This window comes from Dreissena polymorpha, chromosome 9 (genome assembly GCF_020536995.1).
Source record: "Dreissena polymorpha isolate Duluth1 chromosome 9, UMN_Dpol_1.0, whole genome shotgun sequence".
In the NCBI taxonomy this organism is placed as follows: domain Eukaryota; kingdom Metazoa; phylum Mollusca; class Bivalvia; order Myida; family Dreissenidae; genus Dreissena; species Dreissena polymorpha.
In genome coordinates this window covers 72,368,802-72,389,308 of record NC_068363.1, presented here as the reverse complement: position 1 = coordinate 72,389,308, position 20,507 = coordinate 72,368,802, and the positions used below count along the sequence as shown (strand labels likewise).

General features: G+C 35.6%; 1 protein-coding gene across 1 annotated transcript in view; it reads right to left on the bottom strand.

The window, feature by feature from the left end:
- Window positions 1-20,507, bottom strand: part of LOC127845086 (serine/threonine-protein kinase ICK-like) — a 29,209-nt gene that overhangs the window by 5,868 nt on the left and 2,834 nt on the right. Inside the window, exons 3-11 of the mRNA XM_052375774.1 lie at window positions 16,935-16,989; window positions 16,333-16,454; window positions 11,684-11,763; window positions 7,226-7,358; window positions 6,346-6,514; window positions 5,365-5,532; window positions 3,044-3,292; window positions 683-891; window positions 79-188 (exon numbers count right to left, since the gene is read on the bottom strand). Of these exons, the coding sequence (XP_052231734.1) occupies window positions 79-188; window positions 683-891; window positions 3,044-3,292; window positions 5,365-5,532; window positions 6,346-6,514; window positions 7,226-7,358; window positions 11,684-11,763; window positions 16,333-16,454; window positions 16,935-16,989 (1,295 nt within the window). The remainder of the gene's footprint in view (window positions 1-78; window positions 189-682; window positions 892-3,043; window positions 3,293-5,364; window positions 5,533-6,345; window positions 6,515-7,225; window positions 7,359-11,683; window positions 11,764-16,332; window positions 16,455-16,934; window positions 16,990-20,507) is intronic.

Here is a 20,507-nt window from a genome sequence, read left to right as displayed (position 1 = left end):
TAAATACATTTGTAGCAATAATGCACACAGAAAGTGTTTCTCTAGAACCACACGCAGGAGACATGGTGAGAATCTTACCAGGAAGGTATCTGGCCTTAGACATATAGTGCTGTTTAGCCGAAGACTCGCGAGATCGACCAGACGGTACCCTCTGATTCCCCTTTGAAGACTTCTTACCTAATATACTCCTAGATTACATAAGAAATAGGTAAATTATGATTACTGAATGATAATTTAGAATCCCAACATGATATTCAAAATTTTGGCTTGGAACAAGTTAACATACAAATGTTTGAATTGGATATGACAGTTTTATTATAATTAAAACAAAACAAATTTCACTTACATACACTTTAATACTTGTGCTTCAGATATCTTAAAAAAAACTAACATATTTGTGTATAAAATCTGAGCACCTGTTACTCTGCAAAACCAACAGTTTTTGACACAAACTTAGCACTTCATATAAACATCAATACATCCCTTGTTTAATTGCACAATTCTAAATGAAAGCCATCTAGCGTCTTTACAATGCCTGAATTTACACTTGCAATCAATAAATTTATGTGGTATAAGATCAAGACTAACGACATTTAATGTTCTTCTCCAAATAATTGGGAATTAGATAAAACAGAAAAATCATCAAACAACATTTCAACATACCAAAAATATCTTTACTTACGACAAGAAATCATCCTCATCGTCATTGAACATGTTTTCTTTCTTTTCATTCTGGCCGCCTATACTTGGCAAAGGCTTGGCGGGCGAGGCTTTCTGTTTCCTAGGAACACCGAAATCCTGATCATCAAAATCGTCCCATGTATCTGACACTCCCCCTCCCCAGCGTTTCCTCGCACTCTGCTTCTTTGTGACAGATAACTGGAAGCCATCCTAAAAGGACAAAGACAGACTTTTTCTTATTGTTCCTGGTTAATTGACATTTAAAATGTTAATTAATACTTCAGCTGGATTTAAAATGCAATAATGTCAAAACATTACTCTTATCTAAAGTAGGAGTAATGGTTGAACATGAACACACTTTCTTCTCAGCATTTTACTATGTTATTTTTAATTTGAGCTGACAATGACAGCTTTCTGTCATGTAAATTTGAAAGTCTACAAAAAAAATGTACTATGACATTGCTGTGTTGTTTGAGTTTAACTTTTTGTTTATCATCTTTAACAGAATGCTATTTGCAAATACATATTTATTATTCTATGGTTTTAAAATATATCATATATAGACCTATGAAAACACAGTAACTTGTCAATGTTTCTATGATGGTTGTTTACAGTCCAATCTGACTTAGCCACCACCTCCCAACACCTTAGAATCACAGTCAGCTGAATATAACGGCTCTAGGAGAAGTGCCCCCCCGGAGAACTGCCCCCCCAAAGATTTTTCACTGGGCGGAGAACTGCCCCCTCACTGGTTTTTATAGGGCGGAGAACTGCCCCCCTGCTGATTAATAAGGGGCGGAGAACTGCCCCCCTGTCAGAATTGATGACCCGGAGAAGTGCCCCCTAATTAAAGAAATTTCGCGGCGATATATAAAGCGAGTATTAAAATGACAATAACGCCAGTAACTTTCTTTATATTATGTCTGGAAATTGAGTGAAATTTCAAAAGTAATATAAAGTTGTACAAGTAATAAAAGTTATAAAACTGCAAAAAAAATACCTGCCTCGGCATGGACGTCGCCATCTTGATTATCACGTGATTTTCGTCTATGTGAACAAAGAAAAACAAATCACTTTTTGCTAATAAAAAGTTTTCGCGGCTGAATTATTTGATATTTTCCCCGTAATTAAAACAAACAATTAGCATGCAATTTAATCCATCCTTAAGCAAGCTGAAAACAATAATTTATTTGTTTGTTTTCGCCAATTACGGATTTGGACGGTTCAATATAATAAACCCGTATGCGGCTTTATTCAAAGCTAACAAGTTCTTAACAATTAAGGTCAGTCCGGTCTACCAATTAAAAGATTAAAAGATCGCGGTGCTTATCGTTAACGGTAACAAGTTCTCTGCCTGCCTAATTAGCTGCTAATTAAAGCAACTGTTACCGATTTTGTTTGTTTGGTATGTCGACATGATCTGCTCAAAATGCAAACTGTTGCCGTAATGTGTGTATTTATGTATGTTATTTTGTATGTCACATGAATTAACTAAACAACATAAATAAATTGATTATAAATTCGACTTCACTTCACTTTTTTCTTCAAGTCAGCTAAATTATTGCCTTTGCTTTGCCTATTAATTTACTTTTTTATACGTAAATTTACGTGTTTTTTTTTCCATGGGTCAATACTATCTTTATAATGTAACTTAATTCCGATGTAACTTTTCCTCCATAAGTACTGAGTTGCAGGACTATATTTAGTTGCGACACATGGCCAGTTATTAACACGCATGCGTTTCCTGTGTGGATCTCGACTATGTTTCGCGCTCTTATTAAAACACGACTTTTACATAGCATTCATGTATAGTGAGTGGTGCAGATGCGTACCAAGGGCCTTAAACAGTATTATCACATGCCTCTAGACAATTTGTGTTATTCAGTTCGATAAATGATAATATACTTGTACTGAAATTAAATTGTTACCGGATAAAATGTGTACGGCGATAACGTAAAATTACCCGTAAGTATTGTTTTCACTACGTGACTAATAACTCATATGAGTAATCACAGTTCTCCGCCCCTACAGATTTGATGGGGGGCAGATATCCGCCTACTAAATTCTGACAGGGGGGCAGTTCTCCGCCCCTACCAATTTGATGGGGGGGCACTTCTCCGCCACCTTTAAAATAAGGGGGCAGTTCTCCGGGGGGCAGTTCTCCGGGGGGGCTCTTCTCCGGATACCGAATATAACGGCCAATAGCTTGTGTATTTGACTCTCAAAGCCATTTTTCACCTGTGTATAGCAGTCATGTGTCATTTGTTTCAAAAACTTCTGATTGAGCTATTTGAAAGGGAGATCTTCAAACTATGCTTTTGCCTTCAAAAAGGCGTCATTCTTCTTTAGAGCTTGCACTCACATCCAAGTCTTGATTGGCTGGCTTCTGACTGTAGTTAGGCACAACAGGCTGTTGCACGTTGGGTACGGTGGGTTTCTCGTGGAACATTCGCCCCACACTGGGTTGCTGCGGTGACGCTACACTTGGTTTCTCGGGCGATTGTCGATAGGCCGGCTGGGCCAGTGTGGTGTTCTGGACTGGAGGTCGTGATGGGGCCGGCTGGGTTGTCCCGAGATTCTGACCAACTTGGAAGTATGGATACCGCAAACACTGGAATGTTAATTTATCATATTCTCAATACGAAGAACATTTGAAGTGCAGGTCATTAATGTTTCTTTCTAGGCCATGCGTTAATCCATTTTGTGAAGATATCAACTTAAAATTAATTTCCAACTGTATTAAGTATATATAAAAGATAACAGGTTTTATTTTTTTAAAACTCTACTTATTATTAAACAAGAGCACTGCATTACAGGTGCCAACACTCGGCTGCGGATGCAGTTTTGAATAAATGAAAGCTTGTCAGATTATTATTTTTTATTATTTTTTTTTAGAGGTGACCTTGACCTTTGACCTTGTGATCCAAAAATGAGTGTGGCATGTAGAACTCATCAAAGTGCATCTACATTTGAAGTTTCAAAGTTGTAGGTGGAAGCACTTTGATTTTAGAGCCAATGTTAAGGTTTCATCATGGCGGACAGCGGACGAAAACGATCGAGCTAAAAATTCAGAAATGAATAGTACCTGTGGGATATTGACAACCTTTTTTTTTTTTTTTTTTTTTTTTTTAGAGGTCAAGCTCCAAGAGATACACATGCATGCCAAATATATAAAGTGGTTATGTTCAATATTGAATAATTTTCTCCCTTTTTAAAGCTTCTTACTTCCCTTAAATCTGTATTTTTTACCGTAGACCGTAAAGGATGACCTTGACCTTGACCTTTTACCACAATGTGTTTGTCAGAAACACAATGCCGCCTACTGCGCCGCTTTGATTTATTTAACAACAAGGGACAAAATTGTCACAAAACCAGGTTTTCATTGTGAAAAAAAATCTGATTAAGGGAGACAACTCAAACTGAACTTTTGAAATGAACAAACAAAATTAACCCCCTTTGTAAGTTTGTTTCAAAATAAATCTACTTTAAGTTGTGGTGACCTTGACATTGGAGATATTGACGTGATTCTTTCGTGCGACACACCGTCCCATGATGGTGAACAAATGTGGCAAATAATTGTAAAATCTCACAATGAATGACATAGTTATGGCCCAGACAAGCTCATTTATTGCCAATTTTGACCTTTGAACTCAAAGTGTGACCTTGACCTTGGAGATATCGACGTAATTATTTCGCGCTACACACCGTCCAATGATGGTGAACAAATGTGCCAAATGATTTTAAAATATGACAATGAACGACATAGTTATGGCCCGGACAAGCTTGTTCCGCCCGCCCGCCAGCCAGCCAGCCAGCCCGCATTCGCCAATCTAATAACCAGTTTTTTCCTTCTGAAAACCTGGTTAAAAATATATACGTGGGCAGGTCAGATAACTATGTCAATTTAAAGCTTATTACTTCCCTTTACTTTGTTTTTTGCACCCTAGACCTTGAAGGATGATGTTCACCTTGAAATTTTACCACTCAAAATGTGCAGCTCCATGAGATAAACATGCATGCCAAATATCAAGGTGCTATCTTCAATATTTAAAAAGTTATGGCCAATGTTAAGGTTTTAGCACAACGCCTACGGCGGATGCCGGACGACGAGCTGGCTATGACAATATTTCGGTTTTTCCAAGCAAACAGCCTCGATAAAAATACCTTTGATATTGCTGATATATACATTATCTGGATAGTATTTGGATATCAAAAATATATATCAGGATACTACTAAATATGCTATCTGTTGATATCCCTACCAAAAACTTAAGTAAAGGAAAATGAAAAGTAAATGAAAAACAGTATCTTTAGTTTATGTTGCCAAAACTTTGCTCATAATATCATTATAATTATTGTCTTAACCCTAGTTATATCAATTTATTACATAATATTTTATTTTTCCTGTGTTTTAATATCGTATCCTGTATTGTTTTATTGCTTAAGTTTCTTACAGCATTTTTATTTATATCACACATTTATAGATTATTAATCCTTTAATTAATGCTGCATAAAAGTATCAATCACTCTTATTTTTATCAATTGTATGTATATTTATATGTTTTGTACAACACCATTGAATATGATTATATAAATAGGCCTTTCATCAAATTAGCAAGCTTCAAGATTAAGTATTAAACTAGGCCTTTTCCCACGACCTACAGAACCAGCAGTTGGAGGTACCTGACTGGATGTGGGTCTCTTCTGTGGGTTCCAGTGCATCATGTCCTTCATGAGCTGTATGGCCTCGTTACTGGCATTGGGGATCAGTGACTTCAGGTTCTGGGGAACACATTGGGGCCAACGGAAGTTCATTGCGGTTGCTAGGCGATAGCCCTCGTCCCAGTCCTCCTGTGCATATCAAGGGCATGACTGATGTTAGGGGTTGAAAGGTAGAGAACAAGCAAGCATTGTGCTTTGTAAATAGCCATGCAAGTAAATATGAGCAAAGTCATGCAAAAATGGGTCTTATGGAAACAAATTCTTCAATAACGAGTAATAAATGTTCTTTGAATGAAAACAATAATCACACCTTTTCTAATTGGCGCTGATTGATGTAAGATTTTGTCAATTTTGCCATGATTGTTATTCAATAACACTCATCTGAAATCGGTTTCGCTTCAAACACTCAGCAACCATCATTAATGACTGCTTACCTGTTTACTATCACTTTATGACAATTTAGGAGTTCATTGTCATGTGATAAGACATATAAATTATAAAACATAGGCTAATTACCAAGGCATGTTCTGTTGTTGTTTTTTCCCAAAACCAGAAATCCATAAGTTTATGTGTCCATAAAATTGTCTTTTTTTTACAACCAAAGTATATGCCAACGCAAATAAATAATTTTATAGCAATTAGTGACAATACACTATAATTTACATTTATCTTTAGACATTAATCACTACAATTTTATCTAAAAGCCTTATGAGATCCAAAATTAGATAACTTGTAGGCTACCTTTACCAACCATTTGTACCAAACCTCGGTCATGGATAAACATCAAGCCGTGCTTGTGCTGCCATGACCATATTTATGTTTTTCTAGACAAAAAGATGGCATGACCGATGAACCTCAATTAATGATTTGAGGATGGAAAATGTTCTTCCCAAGGGGTAGACCAGCAATCTAGCGCAAGTCATGTGACAGTTACATACCTGCTTGGGGGGTACCAAGGACTGTGCACACTTTAAATATTTCATCTATCTCTGAACTGCCTGGGAACAGCGGACGTAATGTGTACATTTCTGCCATTATACACCCCACTGCCCATATGTCTATTGGACTGTTGTAATTTGTTGACCGTAATAAAACTTCTGGAGCCCTATACCTGAAATATTAAACACAGATGTCAGTCACACTCTAAAAAAATACATTTAGATGTTTAACTCGTTTTTTTTTTTTGTTCAATCCCTCCCACAACTGTCAACAATATCATGATTATAAAAATACTCAAAAAGACTTTCTTCCTTCTGAATTTTTTCAGGAAAAAAAGGCAAAGATACAACAACAGTAGAACATAAAAACTTCATTTTTTTGTCATTCAAAGACACAATTTGAATACATGTAGCTTCGTAATAGTTCATTTGGAAGAAGCAGTTAACTTTACATTTCATTAAGGTAATGGTCATTGAGGTTGATAAGAAGTTGAAATCATTATCTCACAACTGAAAATATGACATACTCGTCAGCTTGGTCTGTACCCCAAGATAAACTCTTTTCCACTTAGATACGTATTTTTACGCGTTTGTAGTCCCATAGACAGTTATATTTAATTATTGATCTTTCTTATTAGATTAAAGTTTTAATGGCTTCGATTCCAACCATTAAATACTGAAGAGCAGCAGACAGCTTAAAACCTGAACAGACTGCGAGTTACTCTCGGCTGTTCTGGTTTTATGCAGTTTGCACATAGGGATTTTCACTTTGCTTCTGAGAGAGAAAAGGTTAATGGGATTTTACAAAACAAGCACATTCTGAAACAAGTATATTTATTTTTCCGAGAACAAGGCTGAAATTGTTGAGAGAAGAGCAGCATTACCATCTTGTAGAGACATAGTCTGTGTAAGGTGGCCGAGATCGTATTTCTCGTGCCAGACCGAAATCTGCAATCTTGACACAGTCTGGCCCTGAACACAACAAGTTTTCAGGTTTCAGGTCACGATGAAAGAAACCTTCAAGAAAAAATTAAGATGAAGATAATTTTCTAATAACTAACTAGATTATGATGGAAAATGCAGCAGAAAAGTAGAGAAATGAAGGTGTAAATATGTTTATGAATGGTAAATTAAAGTCACATGTATACCAGATTTTTTGTAATTATATATATTTCACAATCTGCGTTATTTTAAAGTGATGTTTGCAAAAACTCAAAAGAACAAAGTGTTCTTTTATTAGCATTTTACATTACTGTTGTTTTACTATACAAACTGATTTGGGATTTCCGTGTTCATTTGAAATAGTTTAATAATAAAACAATACTGTTAATGAGTGTGGGTAAAAAACACCATTAAATGAACAGCACCATGCCAAAATAGGTCTTATGCCATATGCGCAGGCTTGTCAGGACCTCCCTGTCCGCTATAAACTCATGCAAGGTTTCGTGGTCTTATTAGCAGAAAGTGAAGCTTTTGAACAGACTTGGTAATTGTGCAGGCTGGTTTGGGGCTACACTGTACCATGGCTGCATATGGTATATAAGTGGTAATTGTGCAGGCTGGTCTGGGGCTACCATGGCTGCATATGGCATATAAGACCCATCGTCATGTATTTGTTCAAAAAGTTTTATAGCAGGAAAGAATAGAATTGTATAATAAATATGGACACATGTAAAGCCAATACAAACTTTATGTAAGATAAGCAGAGTGCTGAATTGTTATTTGCATTTGTAAGGTATAATAACAAAGTAGTGATTTACTTCCTTTTAATAATGACTACACCCAACTTAACTGAATGCTCTATTTGTTTACAATAAATCAACATAATCATATTACAACTTATACCATAATTGTACATGATTTATACGATAATTGATTCCAAAGTAAAGATAATGTCAACTTTTTGGCAAAATGCCTTTTCACTCAATGGGCATGATCAATACATTCCTCAATGATCCCTGGGCTTTGAAGAAAGAACAGCCAGCTCAATAATACTGATACAACAATCACACAGGAGTTTAAGGTATTGCACAGTTTCTTGAGTTTAATTATCAATTAAGAGTAGTTGCAATAGTTCAACTCTCAGCTTTATAGCCCAATGGGCTGCTGAGAGTTGCAATCCGCTCCCTCTTGTCCATGGGTGCAAAATGTATCAACAATGCAAGGGTTAAGGAACACGGTACCATTAAAGCAAGAAATAATTGTTTTTTATTGACTTAGTTTTTCTTTCGTACGCTGTATCCGCCATATTGGAAAATTGACCCAATATTGGTTAGGTTGCAGTACACCAATATTTTGCACGTCAGGTGTGTTGGAGCCTATTAAAGTCGATAACGATGTGGTATTCCATACAGAATACACTGATTTAAATTTAAACATAAACATGTCAGCGCGAAAAGTGTGTTGAAACATCGTCTTGTTTTTATAGGGTGCATGCAAAGGATAACATCCGTAGGTTGCCATTCAGGTAAATTTAACATGTTTATAAAGTTTATTCATTATTTTCCTCAATTTGTCTCGAACGATGTCTGTTTAGTTATGCGCACAAAATCTGTGCGCAGATTTGCTCTTGTCTTTATGAACGAGTGAATATGGACTCCCAGAGCCGCCATAACAAAAATTATCAAAGGCTTTGGGAGTCTATTTATATGGACTACAATTAAGAGATGGTACAGGTGCAGCAACTAACAAGGGACAAAATTGTCACAAAACCAGGTTTTCATTGTGAAAAAAAATCTGATAAAGGGAAAAAACTCAAACTGAACTTTTTAAATGAACAAACAAAATTAACCCCCTTTGTAAATTTTTTTTTTAAAATCTATTTTTAGTCGTGGCGACCTTGACATTGGAGATATTGATGTGATTCTTTCGTGCGACACACCGTCCCATGATGGTGAACAAATGTGCCAAATGATTTTAAAATCTCACAATGAATGACATAGTTATGGCCAGGACAAGCTCATTTATGGCCATTTTTGACCTTTGAACTCAAAGTGTGACCTTGACCTTGGAGATATCGACGTAATTATTTCGCGCGACACACCGTCCAATGATGGTGAACAAATGTGCCAAATGATTTTAAAATCTGACAATGAACGACATAGTTATGGCCCGGACAAGCTTGTTCCGCCCGCCCGCCAGCCAGCCAGCCCGCCAGCATTCGCCAATCTAATAACCAGTTTTTTCCTTCGGAAAACCTGGTTAAAAAGTTCTTTATGGAGACTGCATATAAAGATTTTGAAATACCTTTGATAGTGGGTAAAAACAAACAATTTCAAATGATATGAGAAAAAGACCATACAATGTATTTGGCGTGTTTCACATACTTTCTACTTGAAGCATTTTTAATGTCAACACTATGAGACAATCTCAGTGAGTTTTTTTAAAGGCGTATATATGATGAAAATACACCATTGGTTAGCAAATATGCTCATACTTTTTTAATAAACAGTAACCTTACGTAACCTGTTTTCTTTAATTTAAAATTGTATCAAATATTCATACGTAACCAGGTGAAAGTCAAAGTTCAAACATTCTACCTAATAATTACTGAACATAAACATTTGAAGCAAAATAACAAATTTGACAATAATAACTTAAAGAATATACCATTATCTGGTTTTAATAACTGTTAACATATCAGCTGCGCTCTGAGAAAACTGGGTTTATACATGTAGCATGTTTGTTAAGTGTCTCCAAGGTTAGCCTATGCAGACTGCACAGGCTTATCTGAGACAACAATTGACATGCATGCATTAAGCCTGGTTTTGCCAGAGCATGGCTCATTTAGTTCCATAAAACCACAACCTTGATGAGGTTATGAAACAAAAGTCATGTGGACACAATAATAACTAGGTTATTGTTCAAATGCGGGTACATGTTAAAACCAACAACTGCAATATCTTATTAACATGTTTTTTTATCTTTTACTTTAAGATGTGTTGAATTACAACGTTTTCATAAGTTCATTGAATTTTAATTGACATGAGCTTAAACTACAAACATTTGTGTGATAAAAAATACTTCTTCCAAGTTTCAATGATCAACAATGGAATACATGACTGTATATGTGACCGACTCATTGGACCCAAAGTATTGATTAAAAATTAAGCTTTTGAAGAACAGAGACACAAAGCAGCACCCAAAAACACTCATTACTACAGTGTCTGGCAACACCACTCATTTAACCCTTTGCTTGCTGGGAAATTTGTGGTCTGCTAAAATGTCGTCTGCTGAATTTCTAAATTAACATTTTCTTCGATATCTTTTCAAAGAATACTATCAGAATAGCAAAAAGTTTGGATCCTGAGGAGACGCCACATTTTGTGGCATCTCATCTGGATCCAGACCGTTTGCAAAGGCCTTCAAAATTCGGTTCCAGCACTGGAAGAGTTAAAAAAAAACACATCATGGACAGTCAATAGGAGGTCATCAGGTCATCAGGTATTAGGCTTGTATTTAGACTTTTATTTCTCTTATCCTTTTTATAAGCATATACATTTTATGAACTTAACTGTCAATATAACACTTGTAAAGCATTTATTTTCCATTGTTACTTTTAATCTTTATTAATTCAACTGGAATAATTCCTCTATTCTTTGTAGGTGATCCAATAATAGCATTATTTATTACAAAAATGAATAGAACGGCAGATTGACACAATTCAGAGCTAGACTAAATTAAAATTATCTTTCCCACACTAACAGATATATCAAGTTAACAATAAGTTCACATAATTTTAAACTGGTAGCCTAATGAAATTTACTTCTGAATATTGTGCTCAATACAATCACAATTGATGTTATACAGAACCATGTAACCTGCAACACAAAGAACTGGATGACTAGGTGTGTTTTAAAAGTCAACAAGTTCAATATTTGATAACTTGGAAAGTCTGACTTGATCTTCAGACAAGGCATGAAGAAAAACAACCATAAAAGCTCTTTTTTTTTTATCTATCTTAACTTGTAAAAGAACAAGGGAAAACAACATTTTAGTTTTGGAGGTAATTTTTCAGATTAGTAAATTTGACAAATTAACACAGCTTAACACATATTTGTAAGTGTCATGATATAATATCATTTAAGTTTCTTTAACAAGACTTTCAGTGCTGGAACAGAATTTTGAAGGCCTTTGCAAACAGTTTGGATCCAGATGAGACGCCACACGCCACATAACGTGGCGTCTCATCAGGATCCAAACTGTTTGCTATTCTGATAGTATTCTTTGAAAAAAAATCGAAGAAAATGCTAATTTTATAAATTCAGCAGACAACATTTTAGCAGACGACAAATTTCCCAGCAAGCAAAGGGTTAAAGTGGATAAAAAGCATGCCCACTGACCATGTTTGTGCATGAAGGCTAGCCCCTGTAGCACCTGGTAGATAACGTTCCTGATCACTGACTCTGGAAACAACTTGTCTCTGAAACACACACAATTGTTACATTGTATATGATTTATAGCGTAATTATACCGGCAATATAACAAGGGTATTTGCAGTGTTCTCCAGAAAAATATCAGAAGCCAGTTATAATTTTAAAGTAGTTGAACAGGCGACTAAGCAATAAAACTGGTGTATTTGCACCATTTCAATTGATATTGTTGGGGAAAGTAGCCGGCATCTAGATTGAATGTAACCGGTGAAATCACAGGCTGCCTGTGCTTCCGGAGAACACTGGTATTTGGCACAAGAGTGATCAGTAAGCATACCGGTATGCAAGTACTAGTAGAATATAAATGTACATGCCATAGCTATACTATATAAAACATTTGATAAATACTAAGGCGGGGAGTGAGCTGTTTTAAATGATTATTTTAGAAAATTCCTAAAAACTAGGCCTAAGCATTCTTAAGTTATCATCCGGAAACCATTTTACTATTTTGAGTCACTGTGTCCTTGACCTTTGACCTAGTGACCTGAAAATCAATAGGGGCCATCTGCCAGTCATGACCAATGTACATATGAAGTTTCATGATCCTAGGCCTAAGCATTCTTGAGTTATCATCTGGAAACCATTTTACTATTTCGCGTCACTGTGACCTTGACCTTTGACCTAGTGACATGAAAATCAATAGGGGTCATCTGACAGTCATGATCAATGTACCTATGAAGTTTCATGATCCTAGGCCTAAGCGTTCTTGAGTTATCATCTGGTGGATGGACGGACCGACAGACCGATAGACCGACATGTGCAAAACAATATACCCCCTCTTCTTCGAAGGGGGGCATCAAAAACATTCCTATGGGTATAAGCAGGAGGCACAATGTCTAGATTATTTTATGTGAACACAACTCATTACTTTTTATTTGTAAACAATAAAACAAAGTATAAATTACCAGAGAAAAATATTTAAATTTACATTCTTTCTTTGGGACAAAACTAATGCATTTATTAATGGAAATAAGATGTTAAATGATTGCCAAACATTCAACTTAAAACAGCAGAAAAATGAAGGCACTCAGTGCTAAACATTAGTTCAAAATTGGACCAAACTGAACATGTTCTTGCACGGTAAATTACTGAATGCATGCTTTATCAAAATGTCTGTATGCAATCAGTTCATACATGAACATACACCTGCATTATCTCATGAAACATCCTGATTTTGAAATACTGTAAGATTTTAAATTGAACATTGGTGAAGTTTGTCATAAATGTCATACTGAATACTTAAAATGCAGACAAAAAATGTATAATCAATGGAAAATAAGAACAGAGTAAATGTTTGCAATTCAGCGCTCCCTCAATGCTTCCTTTAAATCACACAATAATTATCAGTGGGTACAGACTGAATGACTCACAATTCAACGAATATCCATTATTATATATTTTCGATACAATACAAAATGTAATTACCACAAATCTAGATAAACTTAAAATTAGAATAATCTGATCAGGGAGGTGTCAACTATTGAAGATCATTTAATATAATCGCCCATGAGTGAAGGAAGGCAGCGGACATTGTCAATGTAGAATGACTGTCATTCATGCATCATATACTTACTTATAACTAGTCTACTTACGAAAAACAAGTCAACACCCTAAATAATATCAGCCAGCTAGTCCTGAGTAATTTACAAGCAATTTATAGATAAGACATGTACTGTTTTTTCCATGCATCCATCTGATACCATTAATGTAAGCAGAGATCAATTGACAAAGAAAGAATTAAAAATATATTTACAGCCACTTGATATTTACACTTAATTGATCAGAAGTATTCAATAATTGTTCAGTGCATAGCTAAACCAGCTATTGTTAATAATGCACTGTTAAACCAAGATTCCTGCAAATAAAAACTTCTGCTTACAGCCCTAAGAACAGTTATTGAGTTAAAGTAATGTACATATTTCAGTACTAAGAAATCAAATAAAGTCCTCTAAGAGGAACTTCAAAAAATATTGAGTGTAGGATTTGAAATCCTTTAGCAAAAGGACACACTCTACACTTTTAAAGAACTATTACCTCTTCAAAAACACTTAACAGATAAACATTGATGAAAGAACGTTAGATTATTAATGATTTGTTTGAGAGAATCGACAAACAAAAACGTGAGTTTCCAATTTTCCCCTGCACTTTTTATGAGAAATAAGATATGATATCTTCAACAATAAGACTCACTAAATCACATGGATAAGGGTAACACTACATGAAACAGGATGATTATGTAGACAGGTAGCCAATTTGCATGCAGATGGTGTCGTCATTTTTTGGATTTCATGACCAATACCTGTCCCTAAAAATAATAGGTACTGATCACCAGCAAGCAGTGGGGAATTAAGCCAAACTATTGCAATATTAAAGAACTTTGATCATTGCCTGACGCTTATTAAGGCAATTTGGTGAATTTGCATATGAAAACATTCTACATTAATCAAATATATCATAAAGGCTTATGCATTCCTTATTGTTATTTTGAAATGCATCGCCCATCACAAATTTACTTGAACACAAAACAATTATACAAGCTCTACTTATGCATCATAACAAAGAAATATTCAAATGAAGTGTGTTCTATTCTTATCATGCTATTTAATAAAAAACAATCGTTTTTTTTCAAGTTTCATAAAGACAAAGCTGTAGACATTAGTTTAGCAAGAAATGTGAACCTGCTAAGCCATTAACTTATTTGAGCCCGGTTTTTCCATCCAGCACTTTTTGGTTACATCATAAATAGCTTAACGTCCAACATTTTGTGAATTTTAAGCTTGTGTGTTAACCACAAAATTTTATTTTAGTGCTGAGTTTGTGAAAAGTCCTACGATTTAATAAATTGAAAAAAAATATGTTAAGCCATTTTGCAAAAACAGATGATGTAACAGATTGGACACCACTTAGCAAACATGATTTGTATACAAAATCTTAAAATATTCTCGTTGAAATAAACGGCATTAATTCCTCATCACGGCTTTTTGACCTCATCCTTGTTCCTATCAAAACATTTGTAGACGCTACACAAGTTATGTAAAAACAGTTTAAGATCTGACTTCAAGACGAACTGTTACATCACCATTCATAAAAAATAATGATTGTCTGACTGAAAATTGTATAGGTTTGTGCCTTTTTTAAATTTTATATTCAAGAAATAACCTTTATTGATAATATTGAAATAAAGGTAAGTTGCCCAAGTTTTTTTGGTAGAGTGATGGAAACAGGAACTCATGGGCACTATAAAAGGTATACCTTTTTTGCCCAAAATCCGCATGTATTTGTTACACATTTTTGTACTGACAGGGTAGAACTTGGTAGTTTTATGATATTTATCAACAAGCTGTATATTATTCTTATCAAATATGGCCACAACATTTTCAAATACATTCATGAAATTTATATTTTACATGTTTTTTTGGGATGTTACCAAAAAGTGCTGGACGGAAAAAACGGGCTCAATTGGCAAAGGGCATCCAGATGCAACTATTCACTCATTTAAACTTTAAGTTTATACAGTTAATAAAATTAATACATATAGCAGTTTACTAAAAGCCTGTCTACTTCTATGCTAGATTGGCACAAAACCAGTGCAAGAACCATAAGGGCAAAATAACTCTGACAAAATTAATGGACTATGTCACTAGAGAACCATATATATATAGCGACAATCTCTCAGCTACTTGGCCTAGTTAGATGTGAACGAATATTTACTTACTGTATCATTCTAATTTGAGAGAATAAATGTGTTTGGGCAAGGGCACTCAAGTGCATGTATGAAGAGTAATCAATGTTTCAATTATACAACAACTATACATATGTCATATACATAACAAAAAATAAACCTGTTGATATAGAATAAAAGCAATGATTTTCATTGTTTGATATTGTTTTCAGTAGGATCTATTTCTTGTCATCAATTTAAGTTTAAATGAGTGTCATAGATCGACAGGGTACCGGTAATGAACATTTCCCCTATTACTGTAGTTACATGTATATAATGCTTCTTACTACTGGATCATAAACAAAAGGGTGATTATTGCTATTAATAGATAGTAGCATAATAACACGAAACCTCAATGTCTGCAAGTGAAGCACATGAAAGCAGGTATTGAAAAATCCACTCGTCTACTGGAATTTGAGTTGAGTAGAATGCTGCATCAGTAAAATGAGTAAAACCCGCTGTGCAAGTTTTTTGTTTACAGTAGAGAAATATTATTCTAATTAGAAAATTTCGGCAACACCAATAGAAAATTTTAAACAGTTGCCAAATGAACAAAATACGGTAAGCAAAGAAACCATATTTTGATCATTTTAATGACATCACAGGCACATCTTTTTTTTAAATTTTGAATTCAGTTGCTCGGAATGCGCACAATTTGTGAATGACTCGAATTAAATCTAAACAATTATTATAACATTTATACAGTGAAGACTGTTCAATAGGTCTTTCTGGAAAACATGGAAAACTTGCGCCAGGAGTCTTTGAACAATTGAACAACACCTTCCTCATCGTCATAAATTTGGAGGAGCAAACCTCAAAACAACACAAAAGGTCTAACCTGTCTTTCATCATCTGGTAGAGGTTTTCCTTCATGAACTCAAACACAAAGAAGAGCTGGTCATTCTCCCGTATCACTTCCTTCAGCTTCACAATGTTTGCATGGTTTAGTTTTCGCAAAGACTGTAATGGAAACAAGCAAATTTGTTGTATTAATATCCTCTGCCAAATAAATTTTGTTTATTGAAGGATGCAAATTTGTGACAGACGGACATACGGACTGACAGACAATTCCATATCATATCCCTCCGCCTTTGGCGGGGATACCAAAAATGGAATGCAAAGATGTGGTTTAAGAAGATTTTAACATAGTGTCGTTTCTTGAAAGACTACAATTATGCAAGAATACTTTGTTGTCAACAGTTTTACAGCCCTTACAAACTTGTATAACGCAATGGGTATCCTGATTACAACTAAGCATTACAGCTCTTAACTGCATGAAATATTTTTATTATAACACATTCATTTCAACATTTAGACACATGTTATATGCACTACAAGAAAAAAATTGAAAATGGCTCAATATACCACTACGTGTATAATATAATTGGACATTATCTTATGAACCTAATTTTACAACACGAAAACCAATCTGTTCCTTACCTTGACTTCCCTGAGATTTAAGCACTCATCCCATGAGTAGTACTTCTTCTTCATCCTGAACAAAAAACACAATCCAATTATTATGAGCCTTGATGTTGGAATACTTGGGGTTAACCCTTTCAGTGCGGGAACCAAATTTTGAAGGCCTTTGCAAACAGTTTGGATCCAGATGAGACGCCACAGAACGGGGCATCTCATCAGGATCCAAACTGTTTGCAATTCTGATAATATTCTTTGAAAAAAATCGAAGAAAATGCTAATTATAGAAATTCAGCAGACAACATTTTAGCAGACGACAAATTTCCCAGCATGCAAAGGGTTAATGCCTGTGTATAAAGTGTCATCCCAGATTAGCCTGTGCAGTCCACACAGTGCATTCTTCATTATAAAGATATAACCTTTTCAAAATCTTCAAGCATAAGTGATTGTTCAGCTTGGTATAATTAAAGGTCTGGGGACATTGAAGTTTAAACCCTTTTTTTATCTGTAGCCAAATGCTCAATGTGGATGCTTAATATGACTTACGCAGAGATAGGTACAGGCTTTCAAGTGCATCTTTTATCAATATTATTGAGCCGCGCTCTGTGAAAAGAGCGTTTATGTGCGTAAAATGTCGTCCCTGATAAGCCTGTGCAGTCTGCACAGGCTAATCAGAGACTTCACTTTCCGCCTGAACTTGATTTTTGATAAGAAGAGACTTTATTGAAACGCAAAATATTATACAAGCGGAAAGTGTTGTCCCTGATAAGCCTGTGCAGACTGCACAGTTAATTGTAAATTGTGGCAATCATTTGCCATGTCTGCTTCACAAAAACACTATGCAACTCCGTTTGTTCCAATTTTCATGTGTAGTTCAATGTTTTAAGAAATAAACGAATTGTAATGGAATTTTTTAACAGCACCATTAAAAACATGCTACATGTGTATGACCCTAGCTGTTAACAGTTACTGAATTGCAGCAGACACTTTGATAAATAACTATATTTTATAAAGCATGCTGCTGATCATTAAAGGTCCTTTTATATGGATACTTTTGTTCTGATTTGGTTAAATTTTAACTTCAACAAGGGGAAAATGTTCAAACAAGAGAACCGCATAACGGGTGCCACGCTCGGTTGCAAAAGCTTGTCAGATTTTATTTTTTTTAGAGGTCACAGTGACCTTGACCTTTGACCTAGTGATCCAACAAGAGATGTGTGTGTCAGAGTTTGTCAGAAACACAATGCCCCCTACTGCACCGCATTGAAATAACATTTCTATAAATCATTTGGCAGGTATAGAAATCATCTTCCTTTAAAGGTTATTACTTCCCTTGAATTTTGTCCAATCCAACCAGGGGGGTGGGGGGGGGGGGGGGGGGGGGGGGGTGGGGGTGGGGGAGGGTCTCACAGTCAATTATTAAAAGCCACTACCGTGACTGTAGATTCACCACTCAAAATGTGCAGCTCCATGAAATACACATGCATGCCAAATATATAAAGTGGCTATGTTCAATATTGAATAATTTTCTCCCTTTTTAAAACTTATTACTTCCCTTAAATCTGGATTTATTACCATAGACCGTAAAGGATGACCTTGACGTTGACCTTTTACCACAATGTGTTTGTCAGAAACACAATGCCGCCTACTGCGCCACTTTGATTAATTTAACAAAAATATATATGTGGGAAGTTCAGGTTAGTTGCTGAGAAATAGCCCGGACAAGAATTGCACTACAGTCGAAACTGACCTAACGGCCACCTGAATTTACCGGTCACCTGCAGACAACGGTCAGTCTGGAATCCCCCCGACGAATAACACTCTATATTTCACTTGAATTTAACGGCCACCTGACCATAACGGCCAACGGCCACTATATTCCACTCCGAAATTCATGTTTGACCTGAAATCAACGGTCACGCGTCAGTCGTCTCGAGTCGCGAAAATTAAAAACACAGCACATTATTTGTCCGTCTATTTTGCAATTAAAGCGTCTGAAAGCGGTAATTGTCTATGATATTTAAAAAAGCGGCCCGCTGCGAGTAAACAAATTATAAGGTGTTGAGAAGGTTTCTTTTCCGGGGATATAAGATATAAACGTGAAAAAAGAAAAATGTCTCACAATTGGCGTTCTTACACAAACAAAATAAAACATTCGGACTCGGAAGATACTGAACGCATCGAGGCATTTTTTAAGAAAGAATAATCGAAAAACGTTATAACCCAGCAGTATTCTGTGGTAATCAACATCGAACATTGTGAAAGTGAAAGTAGACAATCGGCAGCTGCCGCTCCTTTCCCTTCCAATACTGTAGCAGATCAAGATCGTCAACCCATTCATCATGAAATTGAAATCACAAAATTGACATCGTCCCCCGGCCCCAGTACAGAAATATAGTTGAAAACATTTCCCATTATCTAGATCTACACCTGCAACTTTATTAAGGACTTTGACTTTAATACGTGTTAAATGTGTTTGAGAACAAAAAGGACAGAGACAAGCCTCTTTTGATGAGTTATAGACATTGAAATGAACAGTTTTTATTTTTTCCCCTAATATGTCTCTTCCACACTCTTTTTCCCCTTTCACCCAGCGTCCAGCGTCTTCCCCTTTCTCTAAAAAAAAACCCTGCAGCCATTTGTATAAATCTGGATAACTCTTATCCAGCGGATATCTTTTGGTTTTCTTATAAAAAAAATGAAGATAACCAAACTTTATCCAATGGATAAGAGTTATCCAGATTTATACAATTGGCTGCAGGAGTTTATGACTTGTTGAAAGTAAATGACCGCTATTTCTTTGAATTAGAACGGTACAAATACACCGTACTATCGGTTTATGACACCGAATCCGCTTTTAAGACTTTTACGGACGTGACGTCAACGGAACGTGACAAGCTTTATTTACTGAATGAATGAGATGCATGAGAAAACAATTATACCAGCGTTGATAAAGTAATTGTTTAATTTAACAATATGAAATTAAATCAATCTAAAAGATATTATTCTCTATTATTCAATGTACACGCGTTAGTTAATGCTGTTATTATGATTTGTTAATGCAATGAGCATTTGTTTTACACTGTGTGCAAACGTGTGGGGTAACGACGTAGTAATACTACCAACTGACCAACCTTCTTAAAATTGTGATCCGAATTCAACGGTCACCTGTGGACAACGGTCACTTTGATCATTTCCCTTGACTGACCGCTGAATTCAGGTTTGACTGTATATGTACAGTAAATGGAAATTTTCAAAGGGCCATAACTCTGTGAAAAATCATCCGACCAGAACCCGCTGATAATAATGCACATCTCCTCTTGGTAGTGAAGCTTCCCATAAAGTTTCATTGAATTCCGGTCATTAGTTGCTGAGAAATTGTGCACGGACGGATGGACGGAAGGACAGACGAAGCGGCGACTATATGCTCCCCCCCAAATTTTTTTGGGGGAGAGCATAAAAAGGAAAAAAAATCAGGGTTTTTTCTGCCTACTTTGGGAAAAGGAGTCTGACCAAATCGGGAATTTTTTATCGACAAAATTGCCCATTTTGGGAATTTTTGTTTCGTGAAAAGGCTCATTTTGGGGAAAAAAA